Source organism: Atheta coriaria, unplaced genomic scaffold, assembly GCF_025399875.1.
Source record: "Atheta coriaria isolate IRGN ID8LTWV9N9 unplaced genomic scaffold, Caltech_Dcor_3.1 hic_scaffold_6_pilon, whole genome shotgun sequence".
Taxonomy (NCBI): Eukaryota; Metazoa; Arthropoda; class Insecta; order Coleoptera; family Staphylinidae; genus Dalotia; species Dalotia coriaria.
This window is the reverse complement of record NW_027045448.1, coordinates 10,464,578-10,482,209: the sequence shown is the minus strand read 5'-3', so window position 1 is coordinate 10,482,209 and position 17,632 is coordinate 10,464,578. Positions and strand designations below refer to the sequence as shown.

The window sequence follows — 17,632 nt, the reverse complement described above, 5'->3', positions numbered from 1 at the left end:
ATGAGTGAAAATCCGAAGAAGAGCGAGAGCAAAAAACCGAAAATGGCGCAGAAGCTGGCGGTGTTGGGCGGCGTGCGAAAGCTGGCGATGGGGCCGCGGTCGGAGAGTGAGGGCACCATGAACGTACGTAATGCGCACATAAACATCGAGGAAGTCAATAATTAAATATTTAACGACCAGCCAACCAGTCTCACAACCAGTGAGATTGTACACGCATTATCTTTACGTTTCACACGCCGTTAATGCACACACATATATACAAATACACCTCGCAAAAAACATTGAAACAGTATGCGGAATGAAGAAGAACGTTACTTGTTACATACTTATCCAGCGATATCGCGTTGCTTGGATAATTTAACGCTTTATATACGTGCATTATGCTTTCGTGCCTGGAACCAGCTCGTCGCCGGTTTTATCTGACTGAATTCGCTGAATGCGCTGAATTCTCAAATAAGCAAATCAAAACCCATCCGGACGTTCAATCTGAATTTTAATATGGGAAATAATTGAATTCATGCAATCAGAAAAATAAACAAACATACTTTATGCAAAATAATTGGATTATATTGCATGCTTCCCAGAATAAAATTCAATTTTTCAGTTTTATTTCGCGGCTTTAACTCAAAATATGAATTTGAAATGCAATTTCAACCTGTATAATAGAGCATAACATTGCAAAGCAGGTATAAAGCAGGTCCTAAAATAGTTTGCTCGTTGAGTGTGGAAAATGTATAACAGTTTGTGGAACAATGCGAATCCTGATACAAATGCTGATAGACAACAATAGTATTGAAGTTGGTGGAGGGAATATACATGGCAGACAATGCGACGGAAGGTGACTATTTGCGAAATGGATGTTTCGGCGTGGAAAGTTGTTGAAAAGTCGTTGCTGGTATTTAGGCGCGTGCTGAAAGGCGGTCGGTGCCCATCAACGCGTCGCGTGTTTGCAATTCACTCTAATTGCAATCTGATGCAGTAGTATTAATAAGCTACTCATGAACATGATATCGCGTTGCTACCAACATTGTTGATATCATGATACCAGGGATTAACTTGGGATTAGTTACGTTTGAACGTTTCATGCGTGCAGATATCAAATTGCCCAAAAATTAAAAAAAACAATAAAAATAAATAAACAAAAATGTTTGTTAGCGGTCCACATATAGAAAATTCAGATGAATCTGAGACAGAAGATGATAGTGATTTGGACCCAGAAACAATGCTTTTGGTATTTTTGATTGTGTTATACGCGCTTCAATTAATTGCTCTTTTTTAGCGCCGAAGGGAAGAATGCGAGAGAAAGGCGAGAAGAGGCGAAATGGATCCACGGCTCGAATTTACTTTCCAGCTGCTCATGGATGCCACAAAATTGACACGACATGAAATCATGAATCATGTATTTGAAGGCGATATGGTATACAATTTGTAAAAAAAAATATTCACACAAAATGTATTTTATTTCCATTTTTTGTAGCTGGATGAAATAAACCAATTGTTTCTTCCGCATATGCGCTCAAAACTGATGTGGTTCTATCAAGATATGGAGGAACCTGATCCAACTCCAGTCGCAGAACCTTCGAAACCTCGTATGCTACAACCTGGTACGAGTAAATCATCTATGGCGCCTCCACCAACAAAACAAGTCATCAAAAAGAAGAAACTTTTTTTGACTGACGGCTGGGATGTGCCGTTGATTGGTATTTGTGTTTATATTTTCCGAACTAGTACAAACAAACAATTACCCGAAGAAGGTTTTCATAAGGTTTTGCTTTAATTACGATTCTTGTGGACACACTGTATGTTTATTTGTAGGATTTATACTGTGGGATAATCGACGCGGAAAAAATTGGGCTTGTCACCACAATTGAACGCATTATCGAGCATGTATTCATGGAGGCTTTGGCACATCCATCGCCAGATGCTGATGATGAAGCAACCAATTGTCCAATGATAAAAACACAACTTTTACCTGGATTACGCTCATTTTGTAGCGCCCTACGTGTTTGTGAAGAAGTAGCAGGCCAGTCAAATATATTCGACGATAGCAAGATTATGGTATCACAGTATAGTTTGGACGAATTGACTGACTTGTCAAAAAATCCGTCGTTTATTCGCCCGTTGGAAATTCGCATGAAAGCTTGGGTGAAGAAGCTTACTGAGGTTTTGAGGGAAAGTGAACAAATACGACGCGAGACAGATTCATCGGGCCCGCAGGATGAGTTAGAGTATTGGAAAAAACGCGGCGCGCAGTTTTCACAAATCGTTGAGAGTTTACAGGGTAGCGAGGTGATAAAAACCATTCTATGTTTAGATTACGCCAAATCAAAATTCCTAAAGCAATGGCGTGAAACAGATAAAAAGATAACATTTTGTTACAATGAAGCTATTGATAACGCGAAATATATTCAATCATTGGAGAAAAATTGTCACTCATTGTATCTGGATGACCCTGTAAAAATGCAGGATTCTTTGTTGGGTTTACTGCAGACAGTTAGATTGATTCATAATGTGTCTCAGTTTTACAATACATCTGAAAGAACTTCAGCTTTGATGGTGAAAGTAAGTTTTAATATTAAACGTAAAAATCGTTTCTTTTGTTAACTTTGGCCATTGTTTGATAATAGATAACCAATCAAATGATTGAATCCTGTAAAGATTACATTAACAATCGCGGGACGCAAACAATCTGGTCCCAAAATCGTCAAGAAATGAAAGAAAAATTGTTGCATTGTATCCAATTAAATTCGACTTATCAAAAGACTTACCGAATAGTCAAAGCACAAGAATTGATGCCGGATCAAGTGCCTTTCAATTTCTCAGAAAACTACGTCTTTGGCAAGTTTAATGGATTCTGCGAACGCCTGAAAAAAATAATTTCAATGTTCGACGTAATTGATGATTATACTGGACTTTTCGAACGCCGTATGGAAGGGCTTCTACTGGGTGATAGTCTGGAGGACGCGATTAAAAAGTTCAACGAGATCAAAGACATTATAATGAAGAAAACCTACGACTATCTCGATCAAAAAAACACCGCGTTTGATGTGGATTATAGCGCATTCAGGCATCAAGTCGAAGCTTTAATCAAACAGCTGGCGGCAATCATCGAAGCCAGCTTTGACAGCGTGTGGGAAACACCGCAGGGCATTAAATTTCTCGTGCGTTTCGAAAAAGTCGCCGCAAAAATTCCCATCTGCAAAATGGAGGAGAAATATTCGCGAATATTGAAACATGCCGAGAAAGAAGTGGAGAAAATAATTAAAATGTACAAAAAACAAAAAGATGATCCACCCATCCCGATGATGTTTCCACCCATTGCTGGGAGAATTAAATGGGCAAGGTCATTAATATGTCACTTGGACGAACTCATGGAATCCATAACGGGTCATGAAGTGTTAAAAACTTTACCGGCAACAAATGACTTGTCAAAACGACACAGAACTGCAGATCATCTATTGCGAAACTATCAAGATGATATTATTGCCGTGTGGATGAATCAACACGTTTCGGATGTTGATAAATGTCTCAAACGAAAATTGCTGACGATTTGTTCCGAGAAAAACAAACTCAAAGTCAACCAACATATTACTATCCCACTTCTTATCAGGGAAAGTGATTTAATGTTAAAAATGGATTTGCCAGTGCCAGTTATTTGTTTCACCCTGTATAATAAGCGAGAACACTTTGGTTTCACACACGATTCATTACAGTTTTTAATTAAAGATTTTATTCGTGCAGTACAATCGGTTAAACCCGAAGTACGACCGTTATTTTTACCGCATTTAGACAAATTGATTAAGATAATAGAACCTGGTTTAATTGAACTGGACTGGGTGTCTCATCAAATTCGTGATTATATTCAAGACGCAAATGAAGCAGTTGAAAGATTTCAGATTCTCGTGGATCGCGTGAATGATGTTTACACAAATCGTATTTTGGAAGTTTTAAAGAAAATGCAAGAAGTAACACTTTTAGAATTACCTGAAAAAGGCACAACATGGACTGTGGAAGAGTTTAATGATAAGATTGAAACAATTTGTCGTACGGCAGCCACGGAATTGCATAATAAAAGTATGATGGTTGAACGTGCAGTAGAAGAAATCTTGACGTTAGTTAAACAAGCAAAACTTGTTAATGCTGATTCATCAACTGAAGAATTTTTCACTGAAGGTATAAAAATTAATGTTCTAATGTTTTTGAATTAAATTAATTTAATGATTTAGATCATATGGATGTCCGACAAGATTTATCAGGAAATCAACAAACCGATTGGACTGCAATCGATGAATGTTTCGATCGTCCTCATATTCTATTCGGTAATGGATTAAGTAAAACCCTGCAAGAAATAGTAAAAAATGCGGTCAATGAGATGCGTCGATATTACAGCCGGAAGGTAGTGGATGTTTTAGTAAAAATAACAAAACAAAGCTTGGAAGTTCTTCGCAAAACCTTTACTCTCTCGGGTATTGAGATTGTCTAATGTTGTTCAACACAACACTTTCATTAGATTACGTTGTAGAAGACAAGCCCGAGCAAGCAATCTTTCTGCTCCAAGCCATACTCCTAATACCGAAAGTTTCGATTCAGCCGAACTTGGAAGACGTGCAAGAAATCGTCAGCCTCGCCGCTAAACATATTACTTCAGTGGCGAAAGGTGTGGCTCAATGGTCGAGTGGCAAACCCACGGTAATTATTCGCACTAGTTTCTATCTAATACCTGATAAAGCTTTTCGAAACCAAAATAATCTTATTCTTTTATTTTGTTTTTACCAATGTTACTATTACAAATACTTATGACCCAAACTCACATTATTTCTATACTTCGCTATACACTGTACATAATATATCTGCACTCATTGTAAATACACAAAATCATCAAATAAGACACCACCAAAACCAACCGGTTGGCGTAAGTTAGCCGGACAAAAAAACACACTCATGGACATTGTCTCTAACATAAACAAGACTCAAAAAGGACCTGTGAAGACGAAAGATGAAGATTTTCGAACACGGCGTAGGCGATTTTATCGTTTAACAACTGAAGAAAAGCCAGCATTTCCAGTTCAAGCAAAGAACTTTTACAATCACGTGCTGGAGAATAAGGAGATCATTAAAACGCTGAGTTTGTTGAGTGTCTGCATTCTGGATATGAAAAAAGTATGTTGGTCAATACAGAAAAAAGTAGTGCAAATAGGACTCTTGAGAATCACTTAATGTGTTTACAGGAAATGACCGCTTTTATTATTCAATGGCGGCCGTACAGCGTCCTGTGGAAAAATGAGAAATCCGCAAGAGAATTACAGCAAATAAAACTCACCGAGTTCGAAGATTTATTGGAAAAACATCATGAATTAAAAAACAAGTTGGACACAGAGAAAGAAATCCAAATCATAGGAAACTGCTTGGCAATTTCAACTGAAAAGCTGAAATATGGTTTGTTGACTGAGATCAGATCTTGTACGCATAAGTAAGCAAAGTAAACATATTAAGTAGAAGTTTATGATCCATAAAATTTACTTATATCACAGCATTGGGCAAGCGTTGAAGAAGAAATACAAGCGTGAAATGGATTACGTCTACGCAGTGATAAACGAAATGGAGCGTAAAATCGATCGACCTATTCGTGACCTAGACGACGTTCGCATGATCATGGATAATCTAAAAAAGATTCGCGACCAAGAAGTCGACATGGAACTTAAAGTCGAACCCGTAGAGGAAGCTTTCAATGTCCTAAATAAATACGAGATTAGGGTAGAGCGTGAAATTACTGAACAAGTGGATAATTTACGCGACACCTGGACACAATTGTTGAAACACGCGTTTCAAGTGCAGAATAAACTTTTGGACATGCAGCCACAACTGCAGGCTGAGCTGAAAGACAACTTGGCTAATTTCAAACAGGATAAAATCGATTACTGCAACGAATACCACACGGCCGGTCCGATGCAGGCCGGATTGACGCCGCGGGAGGCATCCGATAGACTAATCTTGTTTCAGAACCGTTTCGATGGCATGTGGCGCAAGCTGCAGACGTATCAGAGTGGTGAGGAACTTTTTGGTTTGGCGCAAACGGATTATCCTGATCTGGCGCAAACTCGAAAAGAGCTTAATTTACTTCAGAAGTTGTACAAGCTGTACAACGATGTTATCGATCGTGTTAATAGTTACTATGACATTCCATGGGGAGATGTTAATATTGAAGAAATCAATAATGAGTTGATGGAGTTTCAGAATCGATGCAGAAAATTGCCGAAAGGGTTAAAAGAATGGCCTGCATTTTTTGCATTGAAGAAAACAATTGATGATTTTAATGATATGTGTCCATTATTAGAATTGATGGCTAATAAAGCAATGAAACCAAGACATTGGCAAAGAATCATGGATTCATTACAACACATATTTGAGTTTGAATCCGACGGTTTTTGTCTTAAAAATATTCTGGAAGCACCGCTATTAGTCCACAAAGAAGATATTGAAGATATTTGTATTTCTGCAATGAAAGAACGTGACATTGAAGCTAAACTCAGACAAGTAACGAATGAATGGTCTGTTCATGAATTAACATTCCAGACATTTAATAATCGTGGCGAACTTTTACTACGTGGCGATACAACGGCTGAAACTATCGGACAACTTGAAGATAGTTTAATGATTTTAGGATCATTACTATCAAATCGTTATAATGCTCCGTTTAAGAAACAAATTCAGCAATGGGTGTTTGATTTGTCAAATACTAATGAAATTCTTGAACGTTGGCTTCTCGTGCAGAATATGTGGGTTTATTTGGAAGCTGTTTTTGTTGGTGGTGATATTGCTAAACAACTACCTAAAGAAGCAAAACGTTTTGCTAAAATTGATAAGTCTTGGCAAAAAATTATGCAACGTGCGCATGAAACACCAGGTGTTGTAAATTGTTGTGTTGGTGATGAATTATTAAAAAATCTATTACCACATTTACAAGAACAACTTGAATTATGTCAAAAATCATTAAGTGGTTATTTAGAAAAAAAGCGTATGATGTTTCCACGATTTTTCTTTGTATCAGATCCTGCTCTATTGGAGATTTTAGGCCAAGCTTCAGATTCACATACAATACAAAATCATTTATTGAGTATTTTCGATAATACCAGATCGGTAAAGTTTCATGATATTGAGTATAACAAAATGACGGCAATTATTTCATCAGAGGGTGAAGCAATACCATTGGAAAAAGCTGTGAGGGCTGAGGGAAGTGTTGAAACATGGCTAACAGCTTTGTTGAATACGTCACAAGCATCACTGCATTCTATTATTAGAACTGCGAATTCTAGCATTAACGATCCCAATTTTACTCTTTTGTCGTTTTTGGATAAAATGCCAGCGCAAATTGGTTTGTTGGGATTACAAATGATTTGGACAAGAGACGCAGAGTTGGCTTTAATGCAAGCTAGGCATGATAAAAAAATGATGCCTGAAACAAATAATAAATTTTTAGAGTTATTGAATACTCTGATTGATCAAACTACAAGAGATTTGACAAAAATAGAACGAACTAAATTTGAAACGTTAATTACGATTCATGTGCATCAAAGAGACATTTTCGACATTTTGGTAATTAAAAATTCTAATGTAAACTATATTTATATTAAAACAATTATTTTTAGTGTCGATTGAACGTTCGTCATGTAACTGACTTCGAATGGTTGAAACAATGTCGATTCTACTTTAAAGAAGAACAAGACAAAACTTTGATCATTATAACTGATGTGATTTTCTCCTATCAAAATGAATATTTAGGCTGTACTGATCGATTGGTCATTACCCCATTAACCGACAGATGTTATATTACTCTAGCACAAGCATTAGCTATGAGTATGGGTGGTGCACCGTGTGGTCCTGCTGGAACAGGAAAAACAGAAACTGTCAAAGACATGGGTAAAACTCTAGCGAAATATGTGGTTGTGTTTAATTGTTCCGACCAAATGGATTATCGTGGTTTGGGCAGGATTTATAAAGGACTAGCGCAGTCTGGCGCTTGGGGTTGTTTCGATGAATTTAATCGAATCGAGTTGCCTGTTCTGTCAGTTGCAGCGCAACAAGTTGCTGTGGTTCTATCGGCTAAAAAAGACAAAAAGAAATCATTTGTTTTTACTGATGGAGATATTGTCGAAATGTGTCCTGAATTTGGTATTTTTATCACAATGGTAATGATTAAATACATAGTTCATATAAAAATATAAAAATAAATAAATTTTAGAATCCTGGTTACGCAGGACGTAAAGAACTTCCCGAGAATCTTAAAATTCAATTTCGAACTGTTGCTATGATGGTGCCTGACCGACAAATTATTATCAGAGTAAAACTTGCCAGTTGTGGCTTCTTGGAAAATATTACGTTGGCTCGAAAGTTCTATACCCTTTACAAATTGTGCGAGGAACAATTGACAAAACAAGTAAGTATTTATCAAAACTTTTCAATTGAGTTTGTAACATTTGCTCAATACAATTCAATCCTTGAAGGTCCATTACGACTTTGGTTTGAGAAATATTCTCTCGGTGTTGCGAAGTTTGGGCGCTGCTAAACGAGTAAACAATAAAGACACCGAGAGTACTATTGTGATGAGAGTTTTAAGGGATATGAATTTGTCCAAACTGATTGATGAAGATGAACCATTGTTTATTTCTTTGGTTGCGGATCTTTTCCCGAATCAGGCTTTAGAGAAAACTGTTTACGCCGATTTGGAGCAAGCTATTAATGATGAAGTTGAAAAAGCCGGACTAATTAATCATCCACCTTGGGTTTTAAAATTAATTCAAGTAAATAATATTATTTTAAACTTATTTTTATAAAATTATAAATTATAATTACAGTTATATGAAACACAAAGAGTTCGTCATGGTATAATGACTCTTGGACCTTCAGGAGCTGGAAAAACTACTTGTCTACAAACTTTGATGAGATCTTTGACAGAAATGGGTTTTTATCACAGGGAAATGAGAATGAATCCGAAAGCTATAACAGCAGCACAAATGTTTGGTCGACTTGACGTGGCAACAAACGACTGGACAGACGGAATATTCTCTGCTTTATGGCGTAAAACACTCAAACTCAAACATGGCGAACACGTTTGGATTGTTTTAGACGGACCTGTAGATTCTATCTGGATAGAAAACTTAAATTCTGTCCTTGACGATAATAAAACTCTAACTCTTGCCAATGGAGATCGCCTATCAATGGCACCAACAGTAAAAATCATGTTTGAGCCTCATAATATTGACAATGCTTCACCAGCGACTGTTTCACGCAACGGAATGGTTTACATGAGTTCATCCGGTCTTAATTGGAAACCTGTGGTTGTTGCATGGCTTAAAAAACGCAGCCAAAAAGAAAAAGATGTACTGGATCCTTTGTTCGAAGAAACATTTCTATCTATTTATGCCTGGTGCACTCAAAACTTAAATTTAGTTATGAATGTTTTACAGTGTAACATAACACAACAAGTGTTATGTCTCCTAGAAGGTTTAATACCAATACAAGTTCAAGAAGAGGAAGTAGATGTAAAACCAGAAAACGATTTGGATGATGACCTCGGAGAGGAAACCGAAGTTAAAGAAACTGTTAAAATATACACTGATGACCACCTTCGTAAAATATATGTTTTTGCACTCACGTGGGGCTTAGGTGCATTTTTAGAAAACCAAGACCGTAAAAAATATGACCACCATATACGTACTAACTATAAATTGGACATACCCAAACGAAATCCAAAAATTGAAGACACAGTATTTGATTATGTTGTAGATGAGGATGGTAATTGGCAACCGTGGACAAACTTAGTTTCAAATTATGTTTATCCAGAAACAGCAACACCAGAATTTGCCGCTATTTTGATTCCTATCATAGACAACGTACGAATAAATTATTTGATTGAATGTATTGTCAAACAAGACAAACGTGTTATACTCATTGGTGAACAAGGTTCTGCCAAAACCGTTATGATGAAGTCTTTTATGAAGAATTGCAACCCAGAGCAGTACCTCAATAGAGCATTCAACTTCTCCAGTGCTACTACACCCTACCAATTCCAGAAAACAATTGAAAGCTATGTTGAAAAACGAATGGGTAGTACATTTGGTCCACCTGGTGGCAAGAAAATGATTGTATTCATTGATGATATCAATCTACCAGAAATTAATTGTTGGGGTGATCAAATAACGAACGAAATTGTTAGACAGACAATTGATATGGGTGGATTCTACAGTTTAGAAAAGCCTGGTGACTTTACAAGTATAACAGACGTACACTTCGTGGCTGCTATGAGTCAACCAGGTGGTGGTAGAAATGATATTCCGTCAAGATTGAAACGACAATTTAATATTTTCAATTGTTGCATGCCTACGGATCAAAGCATTGATAAAATCTTTGGAATAATTGGTCAAGGGCATTACAACTCAAAACGAGGTTTTGCTGTTGATGTAAGAAATATGATCAAGAAATTAGTTCCTCTTACAAGAACACTTTGGAGAATTACCAGGGAAAAGCTACTACCTACTCCTGCTAAATTTCATTACGTGTTCAGTTTACGAGATTTGTCGAAAATTTGGCAAGGCATGGTTGGCACTCTGCCAACTGTAATTGAATCTGATGCTTGTTTACTGATTCTGTGGAAACATGAATGTACAAGAGTGTTTTCCGACAGGTTTACTATCATGGACGATAAGACTTGGTTCGATGAAGCTTTGTTAGACTTAGTAGAACGAGAATTGGGAGCTGACAATAGAGTCAAAGCAGAACCATCGCCAGTTTTTGTTGATTTTATGAGAGATGCTCCGGAACCAACTGGAGAAGAAGGTGAAGATGCAGATATGGAGTTACCAAAAGTGTATGAACCAGTTTTTAAAGATCAAGATCTACGTGATCGGCTGGATATGTTCTTGGCACAGTTTAACGAAATGGTACGGGGTGCAGGTATGGATTTAGTGTTTTTCCCGGACGCCATGTTGCATTTGGTGAAAATATCAAGAGTTATCAGACATCCAAGAGGAAATGTTATGTTGGTGGGTGTTGGAGGTAGCGGAAAACAGTCGCTAACTAAATTATCTTCATTCATTGCTGGATATAAATCTTTCCAAATCAGTTTGACACGTTCATACAACATAGGCAACTTCTTAGAAGATTTGAAAGTGTTGTATAGATCTTGTGGTTGTCAAGGAAAAGGCACCACCTTTATATTCACTGATTTAGATATAAAAGAAGAAGGTTTCTTGGAATACTTAAACAATATTCTCTCATGCGGTGTTATATCTAACTTATACAACAAAGATGAACAGGCAGAGATTATTCAAGAGCTAAGTCCAATTATGCGACGAGAAAATCCCAAACGTACATTAAATCACGAAGTCGTCATGGAATACTTTATGAATCGCACTGTACAAAATCTACATGTTGTATTCTGTTTCTCACCAGTTGGTGAAAAGTTCCGTACGAGAGCTCTGCGTTTCCCAGCATTGATAACAGGTTGCACAATTGATTGGTTTCAACCATGGCCTAAAGATGCACTAGTCTCCGTAGCACAACATTTCCTCACGGAATTCCAAATCAAATGTACGGATGAAATAAAACTGGAACTTGTTAATGCTCTGGGTGGTATTCAAGATGAAGTTGCTGAGACTAGTGCTGAATATTTTCAACGCTTCCGACGTGCTACGCATGTCACTCCAAAGAGTTATTTAAATTTTATTGCGGGTTATAAAAGCATTTACAGCTGTACTAAAGACGAATTAAGTAATGGCGCACTGCGAATGGATACAGGATTAGAAAAACTAGCGGAAGCAAGTATATCAGTCGGATTATTAAAGAAGGATTTGGCAGTAATGGAGGAAGAGTTGGCAGAAGCTTCCAAAAGGGCTGAGAAAGTTTTAACTGAAGTTACAGATAGAGCTATGCAAGCTGAACAAGTGAAGAATCAAGTACAAATTGTTAAAGAAAAGGCTCAGGCTTTAGTTGCACAAATTAATCATGAGAAAGCAATCGCTGAAGAAAAATTGGAAGCTGCAAAACCTGCTTTAGAGGAAGCGGAGAGTGCTTTGAATACAATTAAACCGGCACATATTGGTAAGCAAAAATTCCGGTCTAATTTTTACCTGGGTTCCCCTATTCCAAAAAGGGGACATGTGTCACCTAAATAGTACTTATTTCAAAATAACTAGATGGCGTTCTTATATTTCTTACACGGAATTCTAACATCTTTTCGTTATATAGTCAAAGATGGGTATGACTCATCAGCTTTGCGCAGAGGCGATATCGTAACCAATGAGGTTTATCCGAGGTGCGATTATTGCTAGTTGAAAACTTTACCAATACCCCGCCATGAGGCTGTGAAATACCAGCCGCTACGGCAATTTTTGGGAGTCCCTAGCGGGACCTATAAAATAAACCAAATATAATTGTAATACTCTTATTCTTTTAGCAACTGTTAGGAAACTTGGTAGACCTCCACATTTAATTATGCGAATCATGGACAGTGTTTTGATTTTATTCCAACGTAAACTTCATGCTGTGATATCAGATCCAGCGGCACCGTCGCCAAAACCATCTTGGGCTGAATCATTAAAAGTAAAAACAATAAAAGACGGTTTTATTTATTTAATTATGCAAATATTTACTGTTTATAGTTAATGGCATCTGCAACATTTCTCCTCCAGTTGCAAAATTACCCTAAAGATTTCATAAACGCCGAAATGGTCGACCTTCTCGAACCATATTTTAATATGGAAGACTATAACATGGACACAGCTAAACGCGTGTGCGGAGATGTCGCTGGCCTTCTGTCATGGACCAAAGCAATGTCGTTCTTCCACAGCGTCAATAAAGAAGTTTTGCCGTTAAAAGCGAATCTCCGCTTGCAGGAAGCGCGTCTGAAAGTAGCAATGGAGGATTTGGCAAATGCTGAGCGAGAATTGGAGGAAAGAGAACAGTCGTTAATGGCCGTCAAGGCACAGTACGATACGGCAGTAATGGAGAAACAACGACTGACTGACGCTGCCAACAATTGCTTGAGGAAAATGAACACTGCGACGGCATTGATTAACGGATTAGGCGGCGAGAAGATACGTTGGACGATGCAGAGTAAGGAGTTTAAGGAACAATTGGGTCGACTTGTCGGTGATGTTGTATTAGCAACCGGATTTCTATCTTATTGCGGCCCATATAATCAAGAATTTCGTGCAAATCTCGTAAACACATGGATGGAGATATTAAGTTCAAAAGAAATCCCATTCACGAAAAACTTAAATATTACTAATATGTTAGTAGAAAATTCAGTTGTTTCCGAATGGACTCTTCAAGGTTTACCTAACGATGAACTTTCCGTGCAAAATGCGCTGATTGTAACAAAATCACGCTCGTATCCATTGTTAATTGATCCTCAGACGCAAGGTAAAATGTGGATCAAAAACAAAGAAGCGAATAATAATCTGCAGATTACTTCGCTGAACCATAAATATTTTAGAACTCATTTAGAAGATTGCCTTTCTTTAGGTAATGCAAAGATAAAGTAATAAAACGACGTTTACAAATGTATACAATTTACAGGAAGGCCTCTACTGATAGAAGACATTGACGTCGAGTTAGATCCAGTAATCGATAATGTCTTAGAGAAGAACTTCATTAAATCTGGCTCCATTGAGAAGGTTATTGTCGGAGACAAGGAGTGTGACGTCATGAAAGGATTTATGTTGTACATAACTACGAAGTTGCCGAATCCACCCTACTCCCCGGAGATTAGCGCTAAGACGGCGATTATTGATTTCACTGTCACGCGATTAGGTACCTACAGTTTAATTTAATTTCGTATCAAAGTGAACCGTAATTGATGATATGCGAATATTACAGGTCTTGAAGATCAACTTCTTGGTAGAGTTATATTAATGGAAAAATCTGATTTGGAAGCTGAAAGAGTTGCTCTCTTTGAAAGCGTGATGCAGAATCAGAAACGCATGAAAGATTTAGAAACGAATCTTTTATGTCGTTTAAATTCAACGCAAGGTTCTTTAGTAGACGACGAAGAACTTATAAATGTATTGCAAGTGACAAAAACCACAGCGGAAGAAGTCAATGAAAAACTATCTGTTTCTGTTCATACTGAAAGAAAAATTAATACGGCTCGTGAAGAGTTTCGGTCAGTTGCGGCCCGTGGTTCAATTCTTTACTTTTTGATCGTGGAGATGAGTAATGTTAATGTAATGTATCAAAACTCTTTGAAACAGTTTCTGAATATCTTCGATAATTCCATTACAAAATCCGAGAAAAGTTCTGATACCGATGAACGAATCGATATTATTTTGAAGTATTTGACGTACGAGGTGTGGAAGTTCACGCAGAGAAGTCTTTATGAGAAACACAAAACTTTGTTTACGTTGATGATGGCTATGAAGATTGATTTACAGAATAATGTTATCACACATGATGAATTTTTGGCTTTTATTAAAGGCGGCGCTTCACTGGATTTAAATGCAGTTGTACCGAAACCATTTAGATGGATTTTGGATATTACATGGTTGAATTTGGTGGAAATTAATAAACTGGAGAGTTTTAAAGAAATATTAAATGATGTACGTGAATTCAAACAATTTAAATTACTATTTAATACTGATAAATTACTGATAATTTTAGATCGGTGACAATGAAAAAGAATGGCGTGTTTGGTATGAGAAAGAAAAACCGGAACAGGAAATAATTCCATGTGGATATGAGAAATCCTTAGATGTTTTTCGAAAGCTATTATTGATTAGAAGCTGGAGTCCAGATAGAACTGTGTCTCAAGCTAGACAATACTTAATGGGTACAGTTTTGTATACATATCATGATTTCTTGTACTTATTAAGCTGGATTTTTAGATTCATTGGGTCCTCAGTATGGAGAAGCTTGTTTGCTAGATTTAGAAGTAACTTGGCTTGAATCTGAACCACGCACACCGCTTATTTGCATTTTATCAATAGGATCTGATCCCTCACCACAAATAACCACCTTAGCAAAAACTAAAGAAATACCATTAAAATCAGTATCAATGGGTCAAGGACAAGAAGTTGTTGCTAAAGATATGATAGAGACGTCTATGGCCGATGGCGGTTGGGTGTTGTTACAAAACATTCACTTATCGTTACCATTTGCCACCGATGTAATGACAATGGTCATAGACACAGAAAGCGTGCATGAAACTTTCCGTGTTTGGCTGACGACAGAAGTTCACGAACAATTTCCTATCGGATTGCTACAAATGGCAATCAAATTCACGAATGAACCTCCGCAGGGCATTCGTGCTAGTATGAAACGGACCTATCAAAGCATCACACAGGATTATTTGGATTATTCCTCGCAATATCAATGGCCACCATTATTGTATGCTGTTGCGTTTATCCACACAGTAGTGCAGGAGCGTAGGAAGTTTGGTCCACTTGGCTGGAACGTTCCGTACGAATTTAATCAAGCGGATTTTGCGGCTTGCGTTCAGTTCGTGCAAAATCATTTGGATGACATGGATTCCAAGAAGGGAGTTTCATGGCCGACTATTTGTTATATGTTAGGAGAAGTTCAATATGGCGGAAGGGTTACTGATGATTTTGATAAACGCTTATTAACCACATTTACTCAAGTCTGGTTTTGTGATGTGCTATTACGGCCAGGGTTTGAATTCTACAAAGGTTATAAAGTCCCACAAACACGAAATTTACAAGGGTATATTGATTATATCAATAGTTTGCCTGCGACGGATACTCCAGAAGTGTTTGGATTGCATTCGAATGCAGATATTACTTATCAAATCAACAGCGCGAAAGGTAGGCTAAAAAAGTTTAAAACCCTGTATAAACTTAAACTTTTCCCAATTTAGGTATACTTGATACTATATTGAGCGTTCAACCAAAGGAAGGTGGTAGTCAAGGTGGTGAAACACGCGAATCAATTGTTTATTCACTAGCTGAAGATATGCTCGAAAAGTTACCGCCACAATACAATAGTTTCGAAGTGAAAGAAGCTTTACAGCGAATGGGAGCTTTGTTACCTATGAACATATTTCTCCGACAGGAAATCGATCGCATTCAAAAAGTGATTAAAGAAGTTTACAACACGTTATGCGATTTGAAGTTGGCTATAGACGGCACTATTGTTATGAGTCAGGCATTAAGAGCTGCATTGGATGCAATGTACGATGCACGAATACCTGACCGATGGTTAAAAGTACGCATTCAATTTTAGCTTTTATTATTCCAACGCGGTGTAAAATATAAATGTTAACATTTTACATTTTAAGATATCTTGGGAATCAGCAACACTTGGTTTTTGGTATACAGAGTTGTTGGAACGCGATGTACAATTCCGCAACTGGTGTGAAAAAGGCCGTCCTAACGCGTTTTGGATGACAGGATTTTTTAATCCACAAGGATTCTTAACAGCAATGAGACAAGTTAGTCTAAGTTAAATACTTAGTCTGGAATGTTATTTAACATTATTTGTATTCCAGGATGTAACTAGAGCTCATAAAGGTTGGGCACTTGACTCCGTTGTTCTGCAAAATCAAATTACAAAACATAATCGCGAAGATATTAAAGAAGGTCCCACAGAGGGAGTGTATGTCTATGGCTTGTTCCTAGAGGGTGCCAGTCTAGACCGGAAAAGTGGAAAGTTGATTGAGAGCAGAATCAAAGTGCTATATGAACAAATGCCGGTCATTTACATATACGCAATAAACACGACCGCCGGTAAAGATCCTAAATTATACGAATGTCCGATTTACCGAAAACCGCAACGTACAGATCAAAAATATGTTGGATCCATTGATTTTGAAACAGATCACAATCCAAGACATTGGACACTTAGAGGTGTTGCTCTGTTGTGTGACATCAAGTAAAAACACACTTTTCTCAAATTACCAGTAATGTGCAATTATTTCTGAAGTAAAGGCATTAAAGTTAGTGATAAATTATACATTAAATGAAACATAATTATAGAATGAGTCAAAAAAGCTTCCAGATGAAAATAAACACTATAGTTTATGCTTTCAATGCTGCTTTCATTTGCATTTGTTGATATTGCTGTTGCAATTTTTGAATATTGCCCTTGTATGAGTCCTGTTTCTTCTCCAGTCCTTCAATTTGTGTATCAATACGTTCAAGTTCTTTGGTGATGAAGGCGATACGTTTGGTAATATTTTGCTTGGCTTCACTGAGTTCAGTTTTGATTAAAATAGGGCCCAGTGATTTATACACTACTGCCTCAGATTTTAATAGATTCAACTCATCCTTTACTATTTTATTCTCATTTAATTGACCATCCAGTTGTTGTCTATTTGTGATTGCCTTTTGTAGTTCTAAAATATAACAATAAAATCAATTGGTAAAAGAACTATTACCTTTTATGGAAGTGTAGTGGGTAGGGAATGATTTGAGGCACCTTTTTGCGACGCTTTGAAATTTTCAACTTCACTTTGCAATTTCCGCTGTATTTCTTCACCCATTTTGATTGCAAATAGATATTATTTAAATAAAACTACACAAAAAGCCGGAGATTACGAATTTGTTGAGGGCTTGTGCCAATGTGAACACATAACCTGCAGAAATGATTCGATCCCGGCGATGCGGTCTTTTGCATGCAC

The 17,632-nt window shown here is 37.2% G+C and overlaps 2 protein-coding genes and 1 non-coding gene across 3 annotated transcripts; 2 read left to right on the top strand and 1 right to left on the bottom strand.

Moving 5' to 3' along the window:
- Window positions 1-787: 787 nt before the first annotated feature.
- Window positions 788-17,042, top strand: Dhc1 (Dynein heavy chain 1). The gene is made up of 23 exons (XM_065306269.1): window positions 788-1,231; window positions 1,280-1,417; window positions 1,478-1,765; window positions 1,816-2,562; window positions 2,628-4,173; window positions 4,227-4,466; window positions 4,523-4,689; window positions 4,888-5,160; window positions 5,229-5,470; window positions 5,532-7,593; window positions 7,647-8,186; window positions 8,240-8,434; window positions 8,502-8,798; window positions 8,853-12,096; window positions 12,452-12,597; window positions 12,657-13,521; window positions 13,576-13,809; window positions 13,876-14,594; window positions 14,656-14,824; window positions 14,880-15,818; window positions 15,872-16,218; window positions 16,292-16,444; window positions 16,502-17,042. The coding sequence occupies exons 1-23, from the start codon at window positions 1,145-1,147 to the stop codon at window positions 16,886-16,888; spliced, it is 14,025 nt and encodes a 4,674-aa protein (XP_065162341.1). The 5' UTR covers window positions 788-1,144; the 3' UTR covers window positions 16,889-17,042.
- LOC135795070 (U4 spliceosomal RNA) lies at window positions 12,266-12,405 on the top strand. Its single transcript, XR_010549024.1, has one exon. It is a non-coding gene; the product is annotated as a U4 spliceosomal RNA (small nuclear RNA).
- Pfdn6 (prefoldin 6) lies at window positions 16,897-17,629 on the bottom strand. Its single transcript, XM_065306277.1, has 2 exons — window positions 17,431-17,629; window positions 16,897-17,347 (listed from the first exon to the last, which is right to left on the bottom strand). Exons 1-2 carry the CDS (start codon window positions 17,492-17,494, stop codon window positions 17,031-17,033), a joined length of 381 nt encoding a protein of 126 aa, XP_065162349.1. The 5' UTR covers window positions 17,495-17,629; the 3' UTR covers window positions 16,897-17,030.
- Window positions 17,630-17,632: the final 3 nt, after the last annotated feature.